This window comes from Aythya marila, assembly GCF_965140915.1.
Source record: "Aythya marila genome assembly, chromosome: 15".
NCBI lineage: Eukaryota > Metazoa > Chordata > Aves > Anseriformes > Anatidae > Aythya > Aythya marila.
Genome location: NC_139056.1, coordinates 5268919 through 5294238, shown reverse-complemented (window position 1 = coordinate 5294238; position 25320 = coordinate 5268919). Strand labels below are relative to the sequence as shown.

At 57.4% G+C, this 25320-nt stretch overlaps 1 protein-coding gene across 1 annotated transcript in view; it reads right to left on the bottom strand.

The window, feature by feature from the left end:
- The window catches only part of LOC309884002 (ankyrin repeat and fibronectin type-III domain-containing protein 1-like), a gene marked incomplete at its 5' end in the record, with an annotated part of 153051 nt that overhangs the window by 29483 nt on the left and 98248 nt on the right, over positions 1-25320 (bottom strand). Inside the window, one exon of the mRNA XM_082772613.1 lies at positions 761-889. Within this exon, the coding sequence (XP_082628739.1) occupies positions 761-889 (129 nt within the window). The remainder of the gene's footprint in view (positions 1-760; positions 890-25320) is intronic.

Below are 25320 nucleotides of genomic sequence, written 5' to 3'. Positions count from 1 at the left end.
TAAGTGTTAGAACATAGAATAAATGCCAGAAAGTTCTCCAAAAAAAGCAGGGAAAACGAAAACCAAACTCGACATTCTTGCAATTTCTAAGCATTTCTTTTTCTCTTTCTTCTTCTTCTTCTTTTTTTTTTTTTTTTTTTTTTTTTTTAAAGCCTTACCCTCCTTCATCCATCTAAGGAAGCGGAGAGCAATGCAATTTCCAGTTCTTTTAAATATCCTTAGCAGGTCACCTCCAGCACTGGAAGGATTGTGGACTGTGATCTGGTTCCAAGGCTGTTGCATCAGAGCTTAGAAACCCGGGATAAATCCCTCCCTGCTCCAGCCAGGGCTGCAGCCCGAGCCCCGAGCTGAGCGGGGGCCCCACGGGGTGACACAGAGCAGGGTTCATGGGGCCGGGGGCAGCGCTGCCCCATGGCTGGGCTGTGGGACGATGATGGCCCCAAAAGGACCCGGCACCCAGGGGCTGGGTGTCACCCCCAGGCTGTCCCCCAGGCTGCAGGGACCGGGCACAGCGGGCTCACGGCTGCTTCCCTGCAAGCCCCGAGGGATGCTCTGCTGGGGGGGGTCCTTTCACCCCATAACAGAGGAGCCCGTTTGGGGCTGCCTGCTGCTCCCAGCACCGGGGTGAGGGGGATTTAGGGCTCGGTGCCCCGGGGGAGCTTTTGTAGCAGGTTGGATGGGTGTTGTTGGGAACAGGGGAGAGGAAGGGGACTGGAGAGGCGGGGGCTGCGTGCCCCCAGCCCTGTCCTGCAGCTCTTACCATTCAATGCTCAGAGACCTGGGCCGGAAGGCAGACAGCTCGGCCGAGGCATACTCAGCTTTCCTTCTCTTCTCCTGCTTCTGCTTAACTGACAAGCGGTGGGCAAACCTAGAGAGGCTGCTTTCCGACCTGGGGAAGGGGAGAGGAAAGGCGTTAATGTCACTGCAGCACCCCGGGGCACGGGGCCACCCGATGCTGGGGGCTGCGAGGGGCACAGGGGGGCTCTGGGAGGGCCAGCAGCACCGGGACGGGGCGGTATGAGACTGGGGGAAGCCAGCCGGAGCCAGCAGAAGCTGCAGGAACACGGGCTGCTTCTGCTTCTTGCAGCACGAGGACGGCCGAGCGTCAGGCAAGGGAAGCGAAGCGGGGAGGACGGGCAGGCTGCTGCCAGCCCCAGCCCTGCCACATGTGCCCGCAGCCCCGGGGGGCTCCGGCACCATCCCTGCTGGCAGCACAGCCCCTGCTGAGCCCCCTGGCATGGCCAGGGCGAGGAAAAAACCTCTCCTCCTCCTCCTCTGCAGCAGGGAGAGGACATTGGGACATCGCCCACCGCCACCCGGCACCGCCGACCACTGTGCACCATCAGAGCCGGTGCTTCTGCTCCCCGGAGTCCCGACCAGCTTCAGCCGAACAAAATACCTCTTAAAATGCAATAAAATGAAAAGAAGGTATTTCTCAGAAATGAGAGCTCCCCGCCTTTCCTCACAGTAATTAAATAAGCCATGAGCAGCTAACAGTTTTTGTGCTTTTTTTTTTTTTTTTTTTTTTTTCTCCCGATACATTTTAAACACGGACATCTTCAATTCATTAACTCTGGTTATTGATTTATTTTTCAGCTTATGAATTGCTGTTGCGCAGGACGGGGTGGAGACAGCTTTCTGGAGAAGGCACTTGTCTCCACCATCACCACCGGGAAGGAGCTGCTCAGGCCTTCCAGGGCCATTCCTCACATTCTTGAGAAGAAACGCTACTTTGATGGCAAGGTTTGCCTTTAAAGAAACTCCACGAGAAACCCAAACCCCGGCTTTCCCCCTCGGAGCACTGGAGGAAAGGGCGTTGGGCGAGGAGCAGCTCAGGCACCCCGGGGAAGCCCCCGGAGCAGAGGCTGCTACACGCACCCCATCCCTGCAGCCTCGCCTCTCCCTTCAGCCCGTGCCAAAGTGCAGCGGAGAGGAGCAACGTGCTGGGCTGGAGAGGCTCAGGGCACCCTCTGCTCCTCTCCAGATGGTCTGTGGGCTTTGGGACCTGCCTGGGGCACACGTTCCTGTTGGCTCTGCTCGCCCCATCCCCACCACTCCACGCCCAGCCCTCCCTCCCGATCTAGGTGCCCACAGCTCAGCCCCATGCTGGGATATGGGGTCAGGAGCAGCTCGGTAAATCCCAAACCGATGGATGTCAGCAGCCACCAGCCACATGGAGCAAGCTCCTCATCCTCCCTCCTCCCTCCAGCCCGCTGGTGTGGGTGAGGAGGGCGTGCGTGGGCATGGGGAGACCCAGAGGGGTCCTCAGAGGGCTCCAAGCAGCTGGACCCCAAAGCTACGGCAGAGCCTTTGTTTCCTTTCCCAGTGAGAAAGCCCCGAGCACGTTACGGTCTCATCTGGCTATTTATACGGTGCTGCTTTACATAAACTGCGCTGCAGGAGAGGGAATGAATCATACCTGCTCTACCCGGGCTGCACGAGCACCAGCACAGCCGCAGCCGGCCCCGCTGCAGCCAGCCCCGTCCTCGGGGCCACGCGCGGCTCTGCACCAAGCTCCTCTTTGGGGACACCCCCGGGGATGTTCCCAGGTCCGTGCATCGTGCCTGGGCTCCGGGGCTGATGCCTGCAGCAGGGTGAGCCCCTAGCACCACGGGGATGCTGCGGTCACTACGCTTTCACCCCCCAGGTGCTCTCCAAACTCTCTAGATGCCTCTTTCCCTTGATCGGCGTTAGAGTCCTTAGGGTAAGGACAGGGAAACTGAGGCACGGAGCAGCCATTTGAGCAAGGAAGGTTTGCCTGTGGCTGCCAGCATCCGTCCCCGTGCACGCTTCACCGGCCAGCAGGATTTTTGTGCCTCCTCCCACGGCACCCGCACGCCCTGCCCATCACAGCAGCACCCGCCGGGCTCCCAGGGGTCCCAGACGCCGCCCGGGAGCCGAGGGGATGAGCAGCAAAAGCCATGGATTGAAACATCAACCGCAGCGATGGGGAGAACCGTCTCCTGACAACCAGAGAAGGTTGTTCAGCTACTGTGCTGTATCATAAATCACACCTCTCTGACTTGCCATCTGTCAGCCAGATTACACATGTTCAGAGTCCCATGTCAGCGTTTAAGTCAGAACACAGCATCTTTTTCCCAGAAATAATTACCGGCCCTGGAGACTCCTGCAGCAATGCCCGTGGAGTGCCACGACTCGTCCCTTCCCTCGCGGCAGCAGCTCGGCGGAGCAGAACCGGCAGCGACGGCGCTGGGGACACGGGGACGCTGCTGCCTGCAGGGCGGGGGAATGGGAAGACCGCAGGCGACTTCTGCCCCATAAAACCACAGCGTTGTGCCCACGAGGGGCTGGCAGGACCTGCACAGCCCCCTGGCACCAGCCCCGGCCACGGCCAGGCCCAGATGCTGGGGCTGAAGGCAGAGGGACCCCGCAGCGCCTGGCTGCGCTCTCCGGGAGCTCCAGCAACACGAGCCTGGGGGGCTCAGCACGGTGCTCCGACCCCACAAAGGGACAGGCTCTGGCTCAGCGCTTGTGCCGTTGATGCCCAGCCTTCCACAAAGGCTTTTTTTGGGGTCTGACCCCCGCACAGCTGCCTGGCAAAGCCCCAGCTCGCTGCAGCAGTGCGAGCAGAGCAGGCGGAGCGGGCTGGCAGCCTCACCGAGGTGTCACAAGACGCGGCGTCCCCGCGCAGAAACCTGCGCAGCTGCCCTTTCGGATGAGGACAAGAGTCTGAAGTGCTGCCCTCCGCCCCCTCGCTGGCCGGGCAGGCAGATGAGCAGTGACATTTCACAAAGCTGAATTAGGACAGAAAAACCCAGGGCTCGCTTCGTCCTTCTGGCTTCCCCAGCTGTGCCTAGGTGTGGATCTGACCAGGGGCGTGCAGTGCCTCGGTGCTGCCTCCCCCCGCGCCACACCACAGCGGGGAAGTGATGACAAGCAGGAAATAAATCACAGAGCCGGGCAGCCCCGTGCCCTTCGGCTCCAGCATCCCACCTGCCCCACGCCTGCCCTGCAGCTGTCCCTGTCCCCGACAGCACCCAGCCATGGAGGTGAGGTGACAGCAGCGGCACCTGCACCCGCCGGGAGCAGCCGTCAGCAGTGGCCCCAGCAGCACTCCAGTCCCACCAGCACGGCCAGCCCAGCCCGAGCCCCCTGCCAGCACCACGGCACGAGGGCTCGAGGCAGCCACGCAGCAGCCAGGGAGACATCTTAGCCCAGACAAGAATAACTCCCACTTGTTGCACTCGCTAGCCTGCGACTCGGGAGCTAGCATGTGCTCGTACGCCGCTGCAAATTAATCCAGCTCCTGCAAGGCAGCTGACATCCTCCTGAGCGGGCACGGGCAAGCCAAAGTCCCAGGACGAGGCATGCGGTGGCTGTCAGCAGCCCGGGCACTTCGCAGCACACAAACAAGCAGCGTTTTCAGCTGTTCCTCCCCTTGGGAACAGCGACTGCAAAACCAGCTTTTGAGCAGGGTTTGTGCCTGCAGGCACCCCCTGGCCCGAGCGCTGCGGGTGTCGAGGCTGGGAAGGGGCATCCCCGGGGTGGGAGCCGGCGCAGCTCCTGCGCTCCTGGCAGCTGGGCACTTTGGCTCCTGGAAGTGTTTTATTCGCACAGGTGCAGCCAGAATAAAAGAGGGAAAAAACAACTAAAGCCGGAAAGGTGCCTCCTGAGCAGGCAAAAGCTTTCGGGGAGAGAGCGGCTTCGGAGAGGGGACGTGCACACAGACACACGGCCGCACACATGCAGCCACCCCCCAACACGAACACCGCACGGCAGCCCCCGCTCCCTGCCCACCACCACGCACCTGCCTGCACGCCCTGGGCACAGCTCTGGCCACGAGCGTGTCCCCAGAGCAGCAGCTGGGGACAGGACCCCCGTGAGCCGGGCACTGCTGCGGTGTGCCGTGCTGTGCCGTGCTGTGCCGAGCCGTGCCGAGCCGTGCCAGGACAGATGCCCGGGAGCCCCGCGCTGATGCTCACTCACCTGCACAGCCTCTGCTGCCTTCCCTCCGGGCTCCGCAGGTCACCCCCCTCCAGAGCAGCAGCTCAGCCAAGAGCAGCTCTTCGGCAGCGTCCCTGTCCCCTCGACGCACAGAGCCGCACGCACGCTCCCATCCCGGCCGGGAGCACAGCCCCGCCGCGCCGCCCTGCTCCCACCCGCGCTGCCCGAGCTCCTCAGCCACCACCTCTGCCTCCCTCACCCATCACCTCAGGTTTCTCGCTTGGTCTGTGCTTGGCTCTTTTCTTTTTTTTTTTTTTTTTCTTTTTTTTTTTTTTTTTTTTTTTTTTTTCCTCCCAATCTTGTTTCTATAGAAACGAGATTAGCAGAGGGGGAAATAAAACAGCCCCATGTGACTCAGATTCCGACACTGAAGAATCTCCCGGTCGCGCTCGCCGGTGCTTTACATAACAAGGAGCCTGCGCGGGCTCCAGAGGGGACCTGGTGCGGCACCGGGGGACCACCGGGCAGATGGCAGCAATGCCACCACCTCAGCCCTGGGGCCACCGGGACCCCACTGGTGGCTTTGGGCTCCCTTCATCACACCCAATACAGCAACGTGCCACCAAACCCGCTCATGTCCCCTGAGGACACGGAGCCTCCGCCACAGCCCCTCTTTGTGGTCCATTTGTCTCAGGTGTGGAAGGGGAGAACACAGAGAGCCACCGAACGCTGCCCTGGCTCTCACCAAAACTTCTGGGGTACCCAAGTGAGGCTTGAGGAAGGGCACCCCAAGAGCCCTGATGCTGAGGCACTGCCCTGCCCCTGCCCCTGTGGCTCGGGATGTTGGTTTTGGTCAGGGAACTCCAGTCGTGGTGGCCTGGCCGGTGAAAACACGGGGTGGAAGCGCCGGGGACGCCGTGCCTCTCGGTGTGCTCCTTCACCTCGGGGACAGATCTCACTGCAAGGGCTGGCGGTTCCTGCCCAGGTGACACACTCAGCGCTTCTGCTGCTGATCCCCAGCCTGTTGGCTCCGCACCCGTGCAGGGCGAGGAACTCAGCAGCAGCTTCTCCTGGTGCCCAGGTTCCCCTCGGTACTTCAGTGCCCCACTTCTCGCGCTGACTCAGCCGTGATTCCCGGCTGAGAGCTGTTGACACCAGAGCCCCGGGGCCTGCCCTTGGGCTATCTCAGCAGGAACCTCTCCCCCTGGAGAGCGGCACATCGCTCCCACAGGCGCTCGTTTGCCAGCGATGAGCTCAGGACAGATGAGGCAGCGTGACGGAGCAGCTGCTGGCAGCCACGGCTTGAGCAAGTGCCGGGTTCAGAAGTGCCCACCCGGCCAAACCTCTCCATGCCATGGGCTTGTCAGAGCTACAGAGGGCTCTGAGCTGAGCAGGGGATGCTGAGGGGGTGTGGGGGGGTCCTAGGCCTGGAGGGGGTCACGGCGGGGATGCCACAGCGGGGAGAGAGGTGCAGTGGCAGCAGCTGGTAAAGGAAGAAGCTACAAGAGCAAAGCGAGATCTGAGCCAGCCCAAGGATGCAGTGCTCAGGACAATCGGCTGTGCTGGGGGCCCCCGAAGCACTCCTTGACCAGCTGCCTGGTGAAGACCCGGGGCAGAGCACGCCTGGGGCCGGCTGCTGACATTGAGCACACGTTGGGAGCATCAACAGTGCTAAAACATCGTGAGTCCACACGCACGATGGGTGGAGGCAGGCAGACTGAGGCCAGGCTGCTTCCCCAGGAAGGGCAAAGCCACACAAGATCCCCTGCACAAGATCCCCTGTCTGAGGTATGCTACCGGGGCCCCAAAAACTTCCGCCAGCAGAACGGCTTTGATACGCACGGCTAATTATAGCTGGCATTATCAGGATGCATCACAATTAGCAAGGCAGTGGATATTTTCTATTTCTGATCCGTCACGCCAGGCGGGTAGGTAGCCCCGAGGATGAAAGGAGAAGGGAAGCAGGGGGAAGAAGGACGGAGATGCCGTACGTGTGTGTTTAAATCAGCAGCGCAGCTGTTTCTGAGCCCTGTGGAAAACCAGGTTGTCGACGGAGGGTATTTATAAAGCAGGCCAGGAAAGCAACTCGACACATCCTTCCAGCGCAGCCCCCTAAGCATCCCTGGCAGCCCCGCTGCCCACTCGCTGCCACCCAGCTCTCGGCACCTTCTGGGTGCAACCCGAGGTCCCCCCGGCCCCACGGTGAGGCCTCGGGATGGTTTCTCGGGCTGGCTCTGCCGTGCCATTTAGAGGCTGGATTAAAGCAGCAGCCAGGAAGAAATCCAGCCTCCCACCCCGCTTGCCTCTCCCTGGCCTCTGCAACATCCAGCACCAGGCCATTTGCTTCGGGACCGCGGAGCAAATGAAAGAAATAATAATTCCTGGAACTGGGTGACGTTTTTAAAACTTTTTCTTGTTTTCTTTGAAAAAGGGAGTTTTGTTAAACTTACAGCTTTTGCTGCATAGAATTTGATGCAAATCCAAGCAGAAGGAACCGCCTGATGAGTCCTAAATTAAAATGTTCCTTTGTTTTGGCTTTCAAACATCGCATTTTAATACCAATCCACACTCAGAACGGAAGGTAAATTTGCATGTCATTCCCCTAAAAATTCCTTGCCAAAGCGATGATTTCGTTCATTTGCATTTCTCCGACAATGCCAGCTCTCCCCTCTGACCAGCAGCTGTCCGCTCGCAGGGACGGCGATGCTGGGCACGCACGCCCGCGGCACCCGGCTGCACCGTGCCCGGGGCAGAGCCACCCGCGTGCCACCAGGCCAGCACCGTGCTCTGGGGTGACTTTATCAACGCTTCCCCTGCTCCTCTTCCTGCTCGTGGGGAAAGCTTGGGCACACACTCATTCGTGGCACATATTCAGACTGTCATGGCTCGTACAGAGAGCCTCAAAACCCAACCTGTTTTTGTGTAGGGGATTTCTTCAGCCAGTCGTGGTGCTCAGTGTGAAATAAAATGGGCAGAAACTGTTTTTCTCATGGAAAATCCTTGCCATTTTGCTTATTTTAAAGGACTCTGCCATGGAAGTGCTGGGGCATGCTCCTCCCCGAGCAGCAGGACAGAGCTTTGGCTTCGGTCAAGGCCAAGGGACAGACAGAGGAACATGCGAGCTTCCCTTCTTGCCAGGGGCCAGGAGGGTGCCACACACAGCTCTGGCAGCTAGTTGTCATGTTAAGGCTTTTATCTTAATTAATAAGATACCAATGGCCTGGGAAAATCAAGAAGGAAGAGAAGAGAAAAATCCAACAACTCCCTTCTCTCGCATGCAATCTGCACAGGCACATGATGAGGTTCCTGGGGGAGCTCAGCCCTCCCGAGGCGTTTCCTCCCCACAAAACCTTGGTGGCATCTTGGGGCACCCTCGAGATAAAACATTTCCCGAGCCAGCTGGAGCACATCCCCCTGCTCGGCGAGTATAGAAGAGGAGAAGCCCTGGCAGGGCACGAGCAGTGCTGCTGGCACTTTGGGCTGGCACCCAGGGCGCTGCTGTGCCACAGCCCAGCTCCTCCAGCTCCTGTGCTGCTCTGCCGAGCCACGCACAGCCCCGGCATCCCCACCCTGCCCGGCAGACCTCAGCCTGCTCCCCTCTGCGGGGGACAGACCGCCCCGGGGGGACCTGCTATTGTTTAGTCTGAAGGCGGCACTCACGCTGGAGCCAAGCCTTGTTTTAAATGGCCCTGCATCCAATGCTCGGCGCAGGAATGGAAAAGCTTGTTATTCTGGGCTCCCCGTCCACCAGGGTTTTCCAAGTGCAGGAGAGGAGTGATGTGGTTAACGCGAGCTGGCCGCAGGGCCTCCACGGTTTTCCTTTTTGGATGGCCATCAACCTCGGGTGGACCACACCGCCTGAAGCCCTCGGCCACCATCTGGCGGGTGGGCAGGTGCCAGGAGCTGCACGGGCACGTGGGCACGCTCGTGCAGGGTGCCGTGGGGAGGGCCAAGCAGCTTGGTGGAGCCGGGGGGCTGCTCTCTGCACCTCGTCTCCTGCAGAAGGTGAGCAGTCACCAGCGCCACCAGTTGGGCTCCCAGTCCCAGGATGGGCAGTGGGAGGGTGCTGAGCCAGGGGCTCACATGTGGGACTCGTGCACAGCCTGGTTCGCTGGCAGATCTGTGCCAGGGCTGTGGACGATGCGGTGAGCCCCGGACCCACCAGGTCACAGTTACAAGCACATCTCCACGCTAAAGCAAAATTTCCCTCTCCGATTTGCATCGAAGCACGCTGTTCTCTGCTCACACTGCTCCCTGAATCCTCAGGTCTTCCCAGTCCAGCGAGACCCCCTCACCACCAAGACTGAGGCACTCGCCCGGTGCTCTGCCCAGCACTGAGCTCGTGGCCAGGAGGAGAGCTTAATGGCCTCAAAACCACCAGGGATGGGGCAACATGTCCCTGCAGGCAAACTGTAGCTCATCCAAGCTTCTTCCCGGTGCAAAGGTCCTCTCCAAAAAGCATGGCGAGGATTTACAAAGGAGAATGGACCAAGAAGGGGAGAGGAGAAAAAAGCACAAGAGAAGAGCCCTTGGCGTGCCGCCGGTGGCAGCCTCCAGCCCCCGTCTCCTCCCCACGGCAGGGAAGCGCCACAGAGGTTTGAGGGACTTGAAGGGCTTTGCAATGCAATAAAAACATTCCTGCCGGCAAAGCATGAAACCCCAAAAGTTTATGGGAAACCACTGTCTTCGGATGTCTGCATATCTTCAGGCATCCTGGGAGCTGTAGTTCAAAGAAACCAAGAAAAAAGCAAGCAGCCGATAATGATGGTTTCTGGACGGAGGCTGTGTGACTATTGGCTCCCACATGAAAGCCCGCATTTCTGGGATGCTGAGCACGTTTCTGCAGCCAAGCGAGAGGAGAGCTCGTTGGCGGCTGGGGCACGAGGGACCCAGGAGGGAGGGAGGGCAAGAGGCACCCGCAGCCAGGGGGCCGAGGAGGAGCGAGCGCCACGCTTTGGAGCAGGCACGGGGGGAGCCAAAAGCCGGCCACCCAAGGGAGCGACGTGCCGCAGCGCTGGGAGACCTGCTGGGTCTGTGGGAAACGTGCTCCCCGAGCGGGACGGGGCCCTCCTCCGGGCCAGGCTGCAGCACCACAGCTTCCTCTGAGCTCTGGCACCCCACGGCCTCACCTGTGAGCTCATGCTGAGGTGCCTCGGTTTCTCCTTTAGCTCCCAGGTCTTGGTGTGTGACCACCGGCACTGCATGACCCCGCTGCATCTTCACGACCACGTGGGCCTGGACGCAAGGTAGCAAACGGCCATCTCCAGAGCAGAGCCTCGGTGAGGGAGCAGGAGAGAGCAAGGCTGCTGTCACAGCCCGTTTCCGAAGGAAAAAGCAGCCATATGGACGCAGAGCCTCCTTCAATAGCTCCGAGGAACGCGCGCGCGCTGCCAGGGTTTGATACAGGTTGGCTCAGCGCTCCCCAGACACGTAACGCACCTTCTGCAGCCCAAAACGCAGCCATCTCGCCGAGCCTCTCTTTCAATTAACGCTGCTCTAAAGATCAGGTTAAAAACGCTGACGTCCGTCCATTACACCAGGAGCCGTTCCCAAAGCTACTGTCTCTTTTTCAAAATGAGCCAAAGCAGCAAAGGGTTATTAACCGAGGGGAAAACGAGGACAGGGAGGGAACGTGCTGTTCTTTGATGGGAACTGCGCTAATGAGCATTACAAAAATACAGATCAGAAAACCTCAATGACAACTTCAACCCTAGAAACGCTGCGGTGAGACCTGCAGCAAAACAAGGGGGAGAACAGAAGGAAAAACCAGCCGTGGCCCAAGCGCCGTACAGCAGAGGGGACCTCATGCGAAACCCCTGGGTCCCAGCAGCAGGCTGTCGGAGTGAGCTGTCTGAGATCTTTTACAGGACCGGGTCCAGCAAAGCACCTACTCGTGTGCTTATCTCGCAGGGTAAGGGTGGCCTGGGAAGCGCAACGCTTCATGAAAAGGCACTTTTTTGGACTGGGGCCATGGCAATGGAGCTGAGTGCTCCAAACCCTAACCTGAGCAGGACCTCCCAGTGCTGCCTCTCCCCTAGACAAGCAGCGAGCCCATGCTGAATGTCAACCTATATTTCAGGTGTTTAAAAATAAGCAAACTCGCCCCTCTCTACAAAATAACAAAAATCCTGGAAAAAACAGAGCACAAGCTGTGCCTTCACACCTCCCCCACCGAGCGCAAACCCAGGACAAGCGAAAGGAGGCTAAGTCCAACGAGAGGCAAGTTTTCTAACCAAAATGTTAGCACAGCCCTGACGCTCGTGGTGACAGGTACCGGCGCTGCGGGGAGCCCCCGGGCTCCCAGCGCTGCGCGGGCTCCGCGGGAGACAGGGGCTGGACCCCGGCGGGACGGATGCGCTAAATTAGGAATGAAAACATTCCCCCCTTGGCAGAAGGGGAGGCTCAAAGTGAGCCCTTGTCCAGCACAGCCAGCGGGTGAAGCAAGACGACGACGACAGCTCTGCCAGAGTCCAAAACATACTCGAGACTTGTTTTGAATGACTCTACGCGCAGCTTTAAAACGCTTAAAAATTTCCATCTGACCTGGCTGCAGAGCTGGGGGGGGGGTGAGGAGAAGCTGCGTTTTGTGTCATACTCAGTTTTGTTTCCACGCAGCCGATGCGCTGACCCCGACGTGAATTTTTTTCACCAGGCAGTGAAAAGAGAGACCTGTCGGGGAGGGCAGTGCTGAGAGGAGCAATGGGATGTCTGTGCTGTGGGTGCGGGCAGCACCGGGTGCTTGGCAGCCCCCGAGGAGCAGGGTGGCTCCGGGGGCTCGCACTGTGCCAAGCCGTGGGGGTGACGAGCCCGGCGGGCAGGGCAGCGGCAGCGGCCGGTGCCCAACGCTCCTGCCGGCGGCTCGGCACCGCAAACAACCCTGCAGGAGGGAAAAGGGAGAGGAAGAATCCCTTGAGGGATCCGCAAGGCACCAACGGAGCTAAAAATAAGCCCTGACAACAAGTCGGTGTAGAAACAGAAAACCAGGATCCCTAATAATAGAGGGCTGTCAGCCGGAGGAGGGAGACGCGCGGCACCCCGTGCACCGGTGCTGCCAGGCCGCGGTGCAGGGCCGCGGGGTGTCAGGGCTGAGGGACAGCAGGGCAGTGCTGGGGGGGACAGCAGGGACCTCGGGCCTCACCTGCGGCACGGACAGAGCCCGCTGCCCCGTCTGGAAGAAGCAGCAAACATGTCTCCGAGGTCCTGGTGGCTACCTGCAGGCAGCGCCCCGCTCTCGGGCAGGAAGGTGTGTCTGCGGGGTTCCTCGCTGCTTTTCATCTCTGTGTTTTCCAGTTCCCTCTCAGGGCAGGCCGGCCGGCTCCTAGGAACCGGGATGCTCATGCCAAACTCCTCGATCCCTCCTCCGCTCCTTTCCAAGCTCCAAAGTCAAAGCCAAATCTGTCCTTCCCAGTGCCGGTCACCATCTTCCCCACATCCCTCAGATGAGATCAGGCCGGTGTTGGGACTCATCCCTGCAGCTGCCCGTGTTCCCTTCAGCTATCCTCCCCTTTCCAGGCCCCTCCAAGGATGCGTGCCCTGATCCAGGCTTTCCATCCCCCTGAACATGTGCCATCGCAGACAGAAACATCGGAGCTCAGGCCACAGTGAGCTCACAGCTATACGGCAACAGAAACATTCTTGGAAAGTGCACAAAGGGCTGCGGGTGGCAACTCGCTCACACCGTGAAACCCAAATGGGGATTTCAGGGCTTCACGGGACCAGAAATCCCTGCCCTGGATGCGAGGGCAGTCGATGAGGAGTGCGCAAGGGCCTGGGCTTCACCCACCAGGCGCACACAGAAATCCAAGCACCCGCCCTGGTGCCTGCTGCTGCCCTGCACAGCCCCGGGGAGGTGGGGGGACCCTGTTCTTCCCCATCCTGCCACGCTGTGGGGGAACATCCGCGGCCACGGTGGTCCCCTGCATGCCTAGGGTTGGTGACAAAGCGCAGGGCTGGAGGGACGCAGGGCAAGGACAGGCCACCGGGGAGAGGGGCACCGGAGCCGGCGGGGAGGTAACTCGATGACTTTGGCCACCAAGTGCCCCCCCCGCACACCGCCCCCGGCATCAGGCTCGGGTGACTAATGCTCCAGGAAGGGGACGCTGGTCTCCTGCAACGCTACCCGCTGCTAATCCCGCGGGTTTATCTGTCACTTCCGCGCGCCGGGAGCCAGCAGCACCCAGCCCGGCGCTGCGGAGCCGCACAGCGCCCGGCCCTGCTGCTCCTGCTCCCTGCTGCTCCTGCTCCCTGCTGCTCCTGCTCCCTGCTCCTCCTGGCTCTTGTGGCCTGGCCGGGGACCCCGTGTCCCCCATCCTCCGTATTCCTGGCACCTCTCCTGCGTCCCTGGAGCAGCCACGGGGACGTGCTCGCCGCCACGGGCACCAGCACCGGGAACCTGCAGCCGGTGCCGGCCGATGCTGTGCAAGTGCTGGGGCGTGTGGCTCGGCGCTAACCCAGCTCTCCTGCTCAGGAATGTCCAAATAAATACCGAAATGCATAAAAAGGACATAAATAAGGTTGCCTGAGATGGCTGTTTGTCTCCCGCCTGGCCAGGACCCCCTCGGCCTTGTTACTGTTTGGCTTGGCAGATGACAGCCGGGTAATTTGTTTCCATTGCAATGAAGTTCTAATTAACTGGAATAAACTTTTTACACTAAGTGTGTTTGTTTAACAAACTGGCTCTTTCAGAGCCTCACCGAGACCTGATTGATGCATGTGAGGGGAGTGGAAACACGCTGGGTGCTCGGGCATTAAAGATGCAGTGTCTGAGCAGGCCGGGCTGAAAGGGCTCTCTCTGTGTTTGGGAAATCAAAAATGACACCCCCGATGTCTGGGCCGGGGTGCGGGTTTCAGCGTGGCCTTTGTGTATTTAGGGCTTCGCGTTCACTTGCAGAGCCCAACAGGTCTCTGAGCAGCGAGGCACGTGGGGACGCAGCAGTCCCTGGTGCCGACAGCCCCGATGGCTCCGGCCATGCCACCGCCAGCAAAACCCCCCCTGTGCCGTGCCGCTGGGGGTGCTGAGGGTGAAACCCCCTGGAGGGACCCCACAGGATCCTCGCTGGTGAAGCCAGCAATTGATAGCAGTGAGAACAAGGCAGTCGGGAAGCAGGCGGAGGGGATCTGGGCTCCCGGTGGCGCTGGGTGAGGACAGGCTGGCAGGGAGCAGGGACCTCCTCATCCCCGCAGAGACCCCGTGGGCTTGGGACTGGCAAATCTGCAGGACAAGGCTCCAGCACAGCCGGGCTCCTGCGGGTGGCGGGGTGCTGTGCACAGGCAGGGGGACTCGCTGGAAACATCTGGGAAAGGGCAAAACACCCGAACGGCAGCACATGAGCTGCACCCTCAGGACGGCAGCTTCTCAGAGCTGAAAACAGAGCAAGGACCCTCAGGACGAGCACTGATCAGCCCACCCACTGGTGGCCTGGCACCCTGGGACACAACGTGCCATTAGAAGAGGGACAAGAGAGGAACACAGCGGGGAAGCAACAACAACCCCACTGCCGGGGCGCAGAGCCCCATCCCGGCCACCACACCGTGCGGTACGGCCTGCGCCTGGATGCGCCCCGAGCTGTGCTTCAGCTGTCTAACGAGACAGCAGCATGAATAATAAGCGCTTCTGGAAAACAAAGCATCTCTGACACGAGGGGAGAAGGAGCACAGCTGAGCTGTCCCTCGCTGGATGCGTTTTCTTTCCTATCTCCCACCACAAAGAAAAGCCTGTAACAGCCCCTGCTTGAGACCTGTCACCTCCGGAGGTTTTCTTGAGGCATTCAAGCTTTTGGAAGGCTCGACTTTTCTATTTTTAAACGTAAAATTGCACATTGCGCTGCTTGCGGGTGGGGTAGGGTTCATTTTGCTGCCTCCTTTACCTCGTTCTTCTCGATGCACTGCAGGCGTTTCCATTTGCCCAGGGCATGGAGCCATTTCCTCATGGCTTTGGTGGTGGGCAAAGATGTAACCGTGTGGGTTGGGAGCAGCCAGGCAGGGACAACGGGACCTGAACACAGCCCCGCTGAACACAGAGGGATCCCCAACAGTCAACCTGCCTGTGCTGGCCACAGCTCGATTCAGCCAGGTCTTTAATTAGGTTCTAATAGAACTATCCAGTGTTTCTTCAGCAATTGCTGTAGGCTCCCCCTACCCTCAGCTGCATTTTATGGATGTGTCAGAAGCCACAAAGTGGCAGCACAGGCGGCAGAGATTTGTCCAAGCCACCCCTCCAGGCTCCCTCTGCAGTCATGGGAGAGGCTGGGCACTTCCCAAGTGGGATTTGTTTCCCCAGGAGCTGGATGGCGATGCTGGAAGTGGTGCCTTTTACATGGTGCCCCAAGCCAGAAGAGACACCCAAGCACCCGTGCCCTCTTGGCTTCCCACTCTGCCCCCCGTGGGACTCAGTGTGCTGGTCTGCCTCCTGGCTTCGCTAATGACAGGAACCTGTGGGAAAACTCCAAGCCTCAGATCTCACCTTTGCGCACGCTGCTGTTAGGAAGCAGCAAAGGCAACAAATTTCCCTCCTTTAATGTCCTTAGACGTACTGTTCCCTGAGCAAATTAGTGCCATCTACATGTCTCCCCACAGTCTGCTCAGCGCAGCCCAGGTAAATCAGCATACTGCCTGATTATCCCCCGGCTTCCCCGAGCAAGCCACACCACCAGAAGCACCACGCTTGACAGAAACCTGAAACCTGACTGCTTTCAAGGCTAACGCTGTCATTTCCACCACCGTGGGCAACTCTTGCCTTTGGTTCTCTTGGAGCTCCAGGGCTGCAGCTCTCCGCACCTCGTCGCTACTGGAGCAAGGAAGGAGGTCACCAAGCTGGAGGCAACACGAAGGCTTGGAGAGCCTTGGATGGGCTTGGAAGGTGGTGTCCCAGGAGATTCTGCCTGCCAGGCTCAGGAGCACGAAAATGCTCTCCTGCAGAACAGCGTCTGTGGCAGGCGAGCCCAAGAACACCTCCCGTGCTGTCACACTCCAAGGAGCCGCTCAGACACAAGCCAGGCTGGTTGTGCAAAGGCTTAGGTGAGGACAAGCTTTTGAAGGGCGTGCTGCCTGATCTGATTTCTCATCACTCTGTGGCCCAGCTGTCCATCTGGCACCGCAGGTGAAAGCATGGGGAGAAAATACCAGGAGTGTGTGTTTGAATAAAAAGCCAGAACAATCTGGTTGTTCCTTTTCTTCCTCCCTTCCCTACCACAAAAGCCTCAGAAATGGTGCTGGTGCTTTGCTGACAGGCAAGGCAGCAAGTTGCCGTGCCACCAGCACATGCTCTTGACATGACGTGGGGCAGTGAGGGTGAGTAAGGAGCACGAGGAACTGGAAATTTTCACTCACGGACAGAAATTTCACGCTCTCGACACCGCTGAAACCTGCTACATGAGGTCAGGAGACAGAAGCCTCTGCACAGGAGGGGTGAGCAAGGTAGGGGAGGACACTGCATATTTATGATGTGTGCTGGTTTTTCTCTACAATCACAGATCTATTACTGGTATGTGAAGAAATAAAGATGTACCTTTGCACCAAGGATCAAGACAAGACACCGCGCTGCATACCTGACCTGACACAGGGCGGCACGAGTTCAGCCTTAAATGCTTTTTCTCAGCGGACAGCAAGAAGTGGTGGGTTTGCAAGTCACATGCGAGGAGACTCAGAGAGCCAGCAGCAAAACACCATGTGCATTTCTAAACACTCCAGAGGATAACTTCTCAATCTGAAAGGCACGGCAGTCGACAGAAGGTCAAGCAGTTGCTGGCTGCCCGGAGACACAGCCGAGGCTGGCAGCTCTCCGCGTGGACCAACAAGAGGATGGTGGCAGCAGAGCTGTGCACGCTCCCTGCTGCAAAACAGCTGTTTTCACAAGGCAGGAGATGGGAGAAACCGACGGCAAAGAAAAGTTTTGAAAAAATAGAATGAAAAAAATAAGAATTCCGTAAGTGGGGTTTATTGAACGTCTGTAAAGCCCCGTTTTGCAGTTAGGAAAATGAGCAAGTGGCTTAAAAACCCTGTTTGCTAAATGAAGGCTCAGAGTGGGAATGGAATACACAACAAAGAGTGGACAATCTCTACGAAAGATTACAACGTGTAGAAAGCTGATAAGGAAAACTAAAGATAGAAGGGAATAGAAGAAAATGCATGGCTGGGACAGGCTCCGCACATCTGCTATTTGGAGCCCAACAAATTTTCTCAACTGGCCCATTTTTAGGCAGAGGCAGTAGCCTCTGATAATGATACAGAAAAAGCAAACACGGCCAATAAATACTTATTCTGTATTTGGGGAAAAAGGCAAGAATAAGGCACTTCGGAGGAGAGCAGAAGCTTTCCTAACCCATCGGTAACCTCGGAGACATCTCCGAAGCCCAGCACCACCAGCAGTCAGCGCAGGCAGCCTGCGTGGGGATGCTCCAGCAGCCCAGGAGAGCTTTTGGGCACTCGGCTGGCTCTGAGCAGGGCTCAGGCTGCCGCAGCCAGATGGCAAATGGCTCCGCTGCAGCAATACACAGAGCCAGCAGTAGGGGTGACCTAGTTAACTACTACATGGTCAGATGTAAGACCCAGAAGCCAGGGCTCATCTGGAATTAAATTAAGAAATAATTAAAGGATGCAGGTTATAATTAAAGTCAGTCAGCAGGTCTTTGTGGGAAAGAGATCTTGTCAAATGAACCTGATTTCATTCTTTAGTGAATCCAGGCTGAGTTGAAAAAGGCGCTGCGTACATTACGTCTGTGCAGTCAGAGCTCTAAGTGCTTCACCACACTCAGACTTTAAACGATAGTACTATGCAGTATCCATAAAGCACATTAAACAGATTAAGAGCCGGCTGACAGGTCTCAAACAGAAGTCGTCAACGGGGAATCGTTAGCGAGGTGTTTTCAGCGAGGCTCCACGGGGAGCGCGCTAGTCGATAATTTCACCAATGATCAAGAAGAAAATACAAAATCCTGGCTCGGAAAATTAGCAGGTGACAGCAAGATTGATGTAACAGTAAATATTGATGAGGAGAGAGCGAAATGAGGGTTGCTTGGTAATGTCGAGCCCATTCAAACCCCGTGTACGAGGGAGCTGCCCAGCGCCACCGCACACCTACGAGGACGAATTCCCGGCCGCGGTTGTGAGCAGGGGCTGTGTCCCAGATGGGGGGGAGACTCCAGGAAGGCTCAAGGGTCACCACGGGTGAACAGCTCAGCACAAGGCCCTAATGTGATGCTGCGATGAAAAGAGCTGATGCGGTTCTTGGGGGAGAGGAGAGTTATATATATATATAACGCTGCTGGGTCCGATAGCGAAACACTCGTGCAATTAAGATGCCCGTGTTTAAAAGGGGACACTGAAAACCAGACAGGCTGAAGGGATGAGTCACAAAATTGATCCGAAGGCTGGAAAAACGTCCTGCTTCGAAAGACTTGAGCTACATTCAGTTTATTGACAGAAATTCTGCCCCCCTCCCCCCCAACCAGAGTGCATTTCAGAGGAGGAACCAGCAGGTGCCAACCACCCCGAGCCGGCAGACACAGAGCCAACAAGCTCCAAAGAGTTTCAGGTCAGGACCGGGTACCTCTCTGAGAAGCCTGGAGGGTTGGATGCCTCTCGGAGGCCAACCACAGTTGTTTCAGCTCACAGAGGAGCATGTGGGCAGCACCTGCAGCCCAAACCCTGTGAATCTGATCGTCCCTTCCCCACCAAACCCATGCCGGTGAAGCGCAGGGGGGCCCTGGAGCTCTGAGCCAGGTGACCCCGGAGGGAGCAGCTCTGGGGGGTCCCCATGAGGACATGGGAAGGCAGCGAGCAGCAGGCAGGGTGCTGGCTCCTGGAGTACGAGGTTGGGAGCCAGAAGCCCCAGGGCTGTGAGGAGTCCCCCGTGCAGGGCTCCTGCCAGCACCCGGAGGATCAGCAGCGCACCGAGCGGCGCGGGGCAGACCGCGGCCACTTCTCCCCCCCAGCTGCGCAGGCTGCTGCGGGTGGGTGGGAGCCCTCCCATGCCAAGAGCATCTCTGCGTTGACTCACTGCCGCAAACACTTTGCTCTCCTGCTCAGAGAACACAGGCTTGGTTATTTTGTTAAAGAATGCCCGTCTTCCTACGCCTGATTCCCTTTCCGTGATTAATGCCGAGCGTAGCGAATGCAGAAGGGCTGCAGCTGGTGCATAGGTGGCTCCTGTGCTGCTCTCGTGCTCCCCACCCAGAAAGAGGCAGCACAGCCCCAGCTTTGATCTTTTCAGTGCCCCCACCACCATACCAGGGACACCCGGCCATCCCACGGCTCCTCGGCCCCTCTGCATTCCCCTCCCCAGCATCTCTCCAAGCTGGACGCGCTGTCCTTCTCCTCCTGGCTGACCCAGAAAATCCTTTTCTTCGCCCTCAGGGAATGTCTCCTCCACGTTTCCCCTGAGGGAAGAGGGGGGCACAGTGTGAGGACCGGCCCCAAGCCCCCAGAAGCCAACTTGGCAGCACCAGGAGAGCGCTCAGCTCACGGGACTGCGCAGGACGGGACAGAGGAAGCACAACGGCAAGACACCAGTGCTGGAGATGGGCATCAGGGCCAAGCAGGTTTTTAATTGGACTGGAGGTGAAATTACAAAAAAAAAAGAAAAAAAGATTAAAAAAATACAGCTTTGGTTTAAAGAAAGGGGCTGGGGGGATAGGAGAAAAAAGCCCTTCAAGTTTCTATGACAACCAGCACAGCAAGAGCCTGCACTGTAATCTCACTTAACACATTAAAAGCTGCACAGAAACAACTAAACCCTAAACTTAGTTCTGCTGGAGCCGGGCACCGTGGGCTCCTCCAGCCCCAGCCGTTCCTCCTTCTGTCCAGCGGGGCTGAGGCCGAGCAGCTCCTCGTCCCCGCTCCCTCGGGCTGGGATTTGGTTGGGCTCCATGTGGGCACGGGGAGAGAAGGGGGTCCCTGCCCTCGGGTCTGGGTGCAGAGCACCCCACCATGATCCTCCCGCCCCATCAGCTGGAGGGGCCTGGGGCAAGCAGTGCCATACACCAAGCACCCAAAAAGAAAATGGTTAAGAATTGCATTTCTTCTTAGTTTACCAAAAATGTGTTCTTTGGTAGGACCTACCCAGCGTGTAACCTGGTGCTATTGGAGAGGTGCTCAGCACCTGTGCAGCACCGGCCCCCATGGGCAGGAGGCAGCAGGAGGTCTCCAGAAGACCCTGTGGGATCAGAGTGCTACTGGCCAGGACCACGCCACCTTATTTTACAAGGGCTGGGGAGGCTTCCCAAGGTCCGGGAGGAAAGCAGCAGAGCTGGCCGGAGGCTGCAGCACCGACTTCTCCTGCACTCTGCAGACATCCAAAGCTGGGAGCCACCTCCTGCCACTCGCACCCATCCTGCCAACCCTCCTCTCCTCGACAGCTCCACTCCAGATCCATTCTCCATCCCCCTGGCCAGCACTGGGCACTGCTCCCCCTCTCCCCAGTGCTCCCCTTGCACCATCTGCACCACCTCTCACGCCCCGATTTCCCTGTGCTTCCTTCTCCCAGTGCTTGGCACTTTGCAGGTGAGTCTGAGTTGCTCGACGAGGATCCCAGCCACTGCAAAAGAAGTCAGACCTTGCATGCATGTCCATGCTGTTGTCATTACCACTGTAATAATAATGCCTGAGTCAAGGAGGCAATCAAATGAACACCCCACTTAGGGACACATCTAGATGATTATGACGGCCTTTGATGCTTCCAAGATGTAAATACCGATTGCTAGATCCTTAAAGATGCCAGGGTTTTACAAGATAATGATTCAACGATGAAACGCTCACTTTCATGTAAGCGCTGGCACGGAAGAGCCTTGGTGTAAAAGATGAAATGTTCTACCTTAAGAGCAGGGCGATAATGAATTAGCTGCAGAGACGTCTTGGCAGAATGAATACTGCAAGGCAAAACAAACACAAGATGCTGCTTTACGTAAGGCGGTTTCAGAGGTTGGTTGTGTTTACACCTCTGAGGCTGAAGCATGGGAGGTGGGTGGCAGTCTTTCATCCGAAACGGAGACAGAGCCATAAGGTGCGCCTATAAAAGGGCCGTGGGATGCTGCTGGCGCGAGATGTGGGCTTTGAGACATCGGGGCTCTCCTGCACGACCACGTCCTCCCTGGGGACTGAGCGAGCAGATCAACTGAGAGCCTTTTGTGTCGCTGCAGCAGCCTTGACACCTCCAAGTGCCTGGCAGTGAGCTGCTCCGCAGCGAGGCCGCCCTGACAGCTGAGCACCGCTCCCAGCCGAGGAGACAGCCTGGGCAGGCAGCTCCGGCAGCGAGTCGGTGACACTTTAATTAAAACCAGGTATTTGCTAGGGGGCTTTATGACTGCTGTTACAACGAAAATTTCCTTCTCCGTTTGAAGAAAGTGAGAAACTGTCAGTCCGCGCCTGACATTGAAGAGCCAATATATGCCACCGGGAATCAGCCGTCCTCAGCCCCTGCCAGGGCTGCTGAGTGAGGCCAGCCCTTCCCGCAGCCATCGGGCAGACGTGCCTGTCCCAGCAGAGCCCTGTCCTCTGTCCTGCCTCTCAGCACGGCAGCCCCTGGATCCAGCCCCTGGGGTGCTCCTTCCCCAGCTGATGCCTGCCAGAGCCCAGCTGGAGCGGGGCTGCGGGCGGGTTGCGTGGGGAGCTACGTCCCCAAGCTGCATCGGATGAGATCGATTAGGTTGGGATGTATCAGACACACAGCTCAGCCCGGGGAAGGTGCTGTGCCTGTTCTCATGGGATGCAGCAGGAGGCTGGAAGAGCCCTTGCAGGCGATGAATCCTGCACGGCTGGCGCGGTGCTGGACTCATGGTAGCCCCCAGTACGTCAAGCTCCTCTCTTGGGAATTTCAGCTACAGCAGCTCTTTGTGTGCCTGTCCTTCCTAAGGTGCTTTCTAGTTCATTCAGTTCTCAGGTGACACCAGTCTTTAAGATTAAGCCTTCTTGATCCAAGCAGCATTCTTGCATGTAATGTGGAAGAGGGAACGTTGCCTCCCAGACACACAAAAAGCCAGGATCTGCAGCTCCTGACATGGGCCAGGAGCTGGAATGACCCTAAACACCCTTGTGAAACCCTCAGAAGTCCAAAAATCTCCCCAGAGTGGGCAGCAACATCACTGCAGCTCTATCTGGGACCCCTGCCTCCCCACTGCACTGTGCTGGGTGCTTGCCCCATCGCTTTGGGGACATCCCAGCAAGAAATCTGTGCCCGGGACAAGCAGTGGCAAAACCCATTGCTCAGAAAACTTCTGGGACCCTTTTCTTTTTCCTTCCCTTTTCTTTTTCTCTAACCTGGACCTGCTGTGAAAGCCCAAAGGCACCAAGCAGCGAGCAGGGGGATGCTCAGCAGTGAGGCACCATCTCTGAGCACAGAAAAGGAAAAGCAGAGGAAAAACTGCCAGGTTTGCTCCAGTAGAGGCGGCCCTCCAGCCACCTGCTTCCAAGCTTCTCTCCGATCACCAGCCTGGCCATGTGGATGTGTGGATAAAACCCCCAGCTCAGCTCAGCTTTGGGAGCCAGCCGCAGGCTGCAGCCTGTGCTCCCATCCCGCATCCCGCAGGGCTCGGGGAGCACGGCTGCTGGGACACTGCAAGGGTGCTGTGTATTTATGTTTCAATACAATTACTAAGTAGATTTCTGCATATATATATATATATATATATATATATATATATATATATACATATATATATAAATGCTAGATGAGATATGTGTGTACATAAACCATGTATGCCAATATGCACAAATATTTAAGTGATAAGCATTCGCCCTTCTAGTGTAAAACCCCTGTAGTGTGAGGTTAATTATTCTTTAGTTTCAAGGCAAATAATTGTCAATAAAAACATACGGGCACAAAAGGTATATGAATCAAAGAATCACAGAATGGCTCAGGTTGGAAGGGACTTTAAAGATCACCCAGCTCCAACCCCCTGCCAGGGGATGCCACCCACTAGATCAGGTTGGCCAAAGCCCCATCCAGCCTGGCCTCGAACACCTCCAGGGATGGGGCATCCACAGCTGCTCTGGGCAGCCTGTTCAGTGCCTCACTGCCCTCCGAGTGAAGAATTCCTTCCTCACACCCAATCTCAACCTTCCCTCTTTTAATCACACGTAACTTTGCAAAACACGAGTGATATCCCAGCAAGTTAGGTAATGTAACATCCCTCAGCAGCTCGGCCAGACCTGCCTGCATCTGGGCTGCCTGCGAAGTGCCACCAGCTGCTGGGGACCCGGCGCTGAGCCCTGCCATGCAGGAGGGCTGCGGTGTCAAAAGCGGCTCTGCCTGGGGCAGCGGCGGTGCCAGCAGCAGCCGGAGGATCAGAGCGGAGCAAGCTGGGGGCAGCAGAACCACGAGGCACCACGGACTTCTGCTGCAGAGCAGCCACCAAGGAAGATAAATAGGGTGAGAATTAGGCCAAGCCAGATTGCTGTGATGAGACAAACCACACGGCCAAATTCACGGTGGCACAGGGAGCCAGAGAGCACCGACGAGCTCCTGGATCTGCAGCAGCTTCTGTCTGTGCCTGTACCCACTGCCCTGACCTGGCCCCGCTGCACACGCAGGGAGGTGGAAGGCTTCGTTCTCCGTTGTAAGGTAGAGAAATGCCCCCCATTTCTCTGAGGAGATGAACTACAAAAGCAGCACTATGGTTTTTGCTATCATCTACCACCACAACCCCCCTGCGGGAAAACTGACGAGTTTTCCTGCTCTTTTTTATGTTTTCTCCAAATCTCTGACAAAATCTCACAAAAGCTCCAGCTGGAAGAGGGACGCTAGAGATGCTTCAGTCTTTTCTAAGCATGCTCGTCAAAAACACGCACTCTACATGAGCACACAACAGCGCTGCGATAAGAAATCTCAGACGACTCTTAGTAGGGGTCACGGGCACACATTTATAAATCCCCTGCCAAACGTGTGTTGATTTTGTCATCGCATCTACGATGACTCCACAGCCTCCTGGGATACCCCTCTGATCTCCCACAAAGCTCCGTGGGATTAAACAGCCTGGGAAATGGTTCTGGCTGTGTTTTCAGAAGTCTTTTGCTGCCAGTGGTCTTGGGAAGCTGGTGGTCAGTGCCTTGGGGCAAGCGGACAGAGCAGCTCTGAAATGAGACTTTTTAGCAGGGGCCCAGGAGACTAGTGTTGAGCTTGCAAAAACTTCCAGTGCTTAAAGAGAGAGGAGCCAACAGATAACCAGGAACACAAAGGAACTGGCACTCCCCATGCCAGGCAGCAAGCCAGCAGCTCCTGAAAGGGTTTGGGGACACACTCTGGCATCCCAGGACACTCCAGATGCATCTGCTCTAAGTGTAAACGGGATCAAGAGGGGAGGGAGGATGCAGCCACAGTGCTTGCTGTGGGCTCAGCAGCGCTGGGAGCAGCTCTGTAGGAACATTTGGGAAGCAACAAAAATTTGGGAAGGAAAAAAAAAAACGAGAGCAGAAGCCCAGTGAATTTTGGAGGAGAGAAGATGTCCTCAAACCAATTCCCTTTTAAATCTCCAAACCACACCCTCCACTGACGATCCTGCGTGTCAGAGCACTACCCCACAACTTCAGAAACATCTGTGGCATTTTTTTTCAGAACAAAACAGGCGATAACATAAGGATGCTTTACTTCTCCCAGACAGAACAGGAGCAGTACAGGGTCCGACACGCGAACGTGCTCAGCAGCACAATGCGCAGCTGTTTCGTGGTCAGGGCCGGAATTGAAATTCTCACCATGGGTTTTTGTAGAGTTCGCCTCCATCCAACCCATCGTGCTATCAGACACATCCTTCCAGCAAAGAGACAACCTTCTTGCCTCGAAGGTGCCACGCTGCCGCAAGGCTCTGGAAGTGCTGGGTGCAACAACATAACCGGCCTGAGAGAGCGAGCTCTGTTTGCATTTCAATACGGGTCGCAGAGGTCGACAGCACTGTAAGTGCTCCGCTTGCTCTCGCTCGCTTATGGACTGTCGCAGCTTGCTCAGAGCCACGGCCAAGGGCACACACCAAGTCACCAACTGCTCGAGCTGGTGGGGTGATTTGCAGATCCTTTGTTTGTGTTCATGAATACGGTGGCCCCAGAGAGCCTCCTCCTTCTCTCTCACCCCTGCGGCTCGCCGCGATTTGCACTTAAGCTGACGGAGGAAGACAGGCGTCAATGTCAACGCAGGGGCTGTGGAGATGCGCGAGACCAGCCCGTTGCGACACGGAGCGAAACCCTTCAGCTCCCCACAGCAGCGCAGCTGTGCAAAGCAGGAGCAGAGGGAGCCAGGGGTGGGAGAGGTCACCTCCGCATCCCCGCTGCCCGGCCGCCAGGTCCCGGCTCTGCTCCCCAGGCTCAGCCAAGCTGTCGTGACTCCTCCTGACCTGATTTAATGATCTGCGTACGCCCCGAAGCCAAAGCGATTGACAGCCCTTCCACTGCTATCCTCGCTCCTGTAATTGCGGCAGCTATTCTTGTACGCCAAAA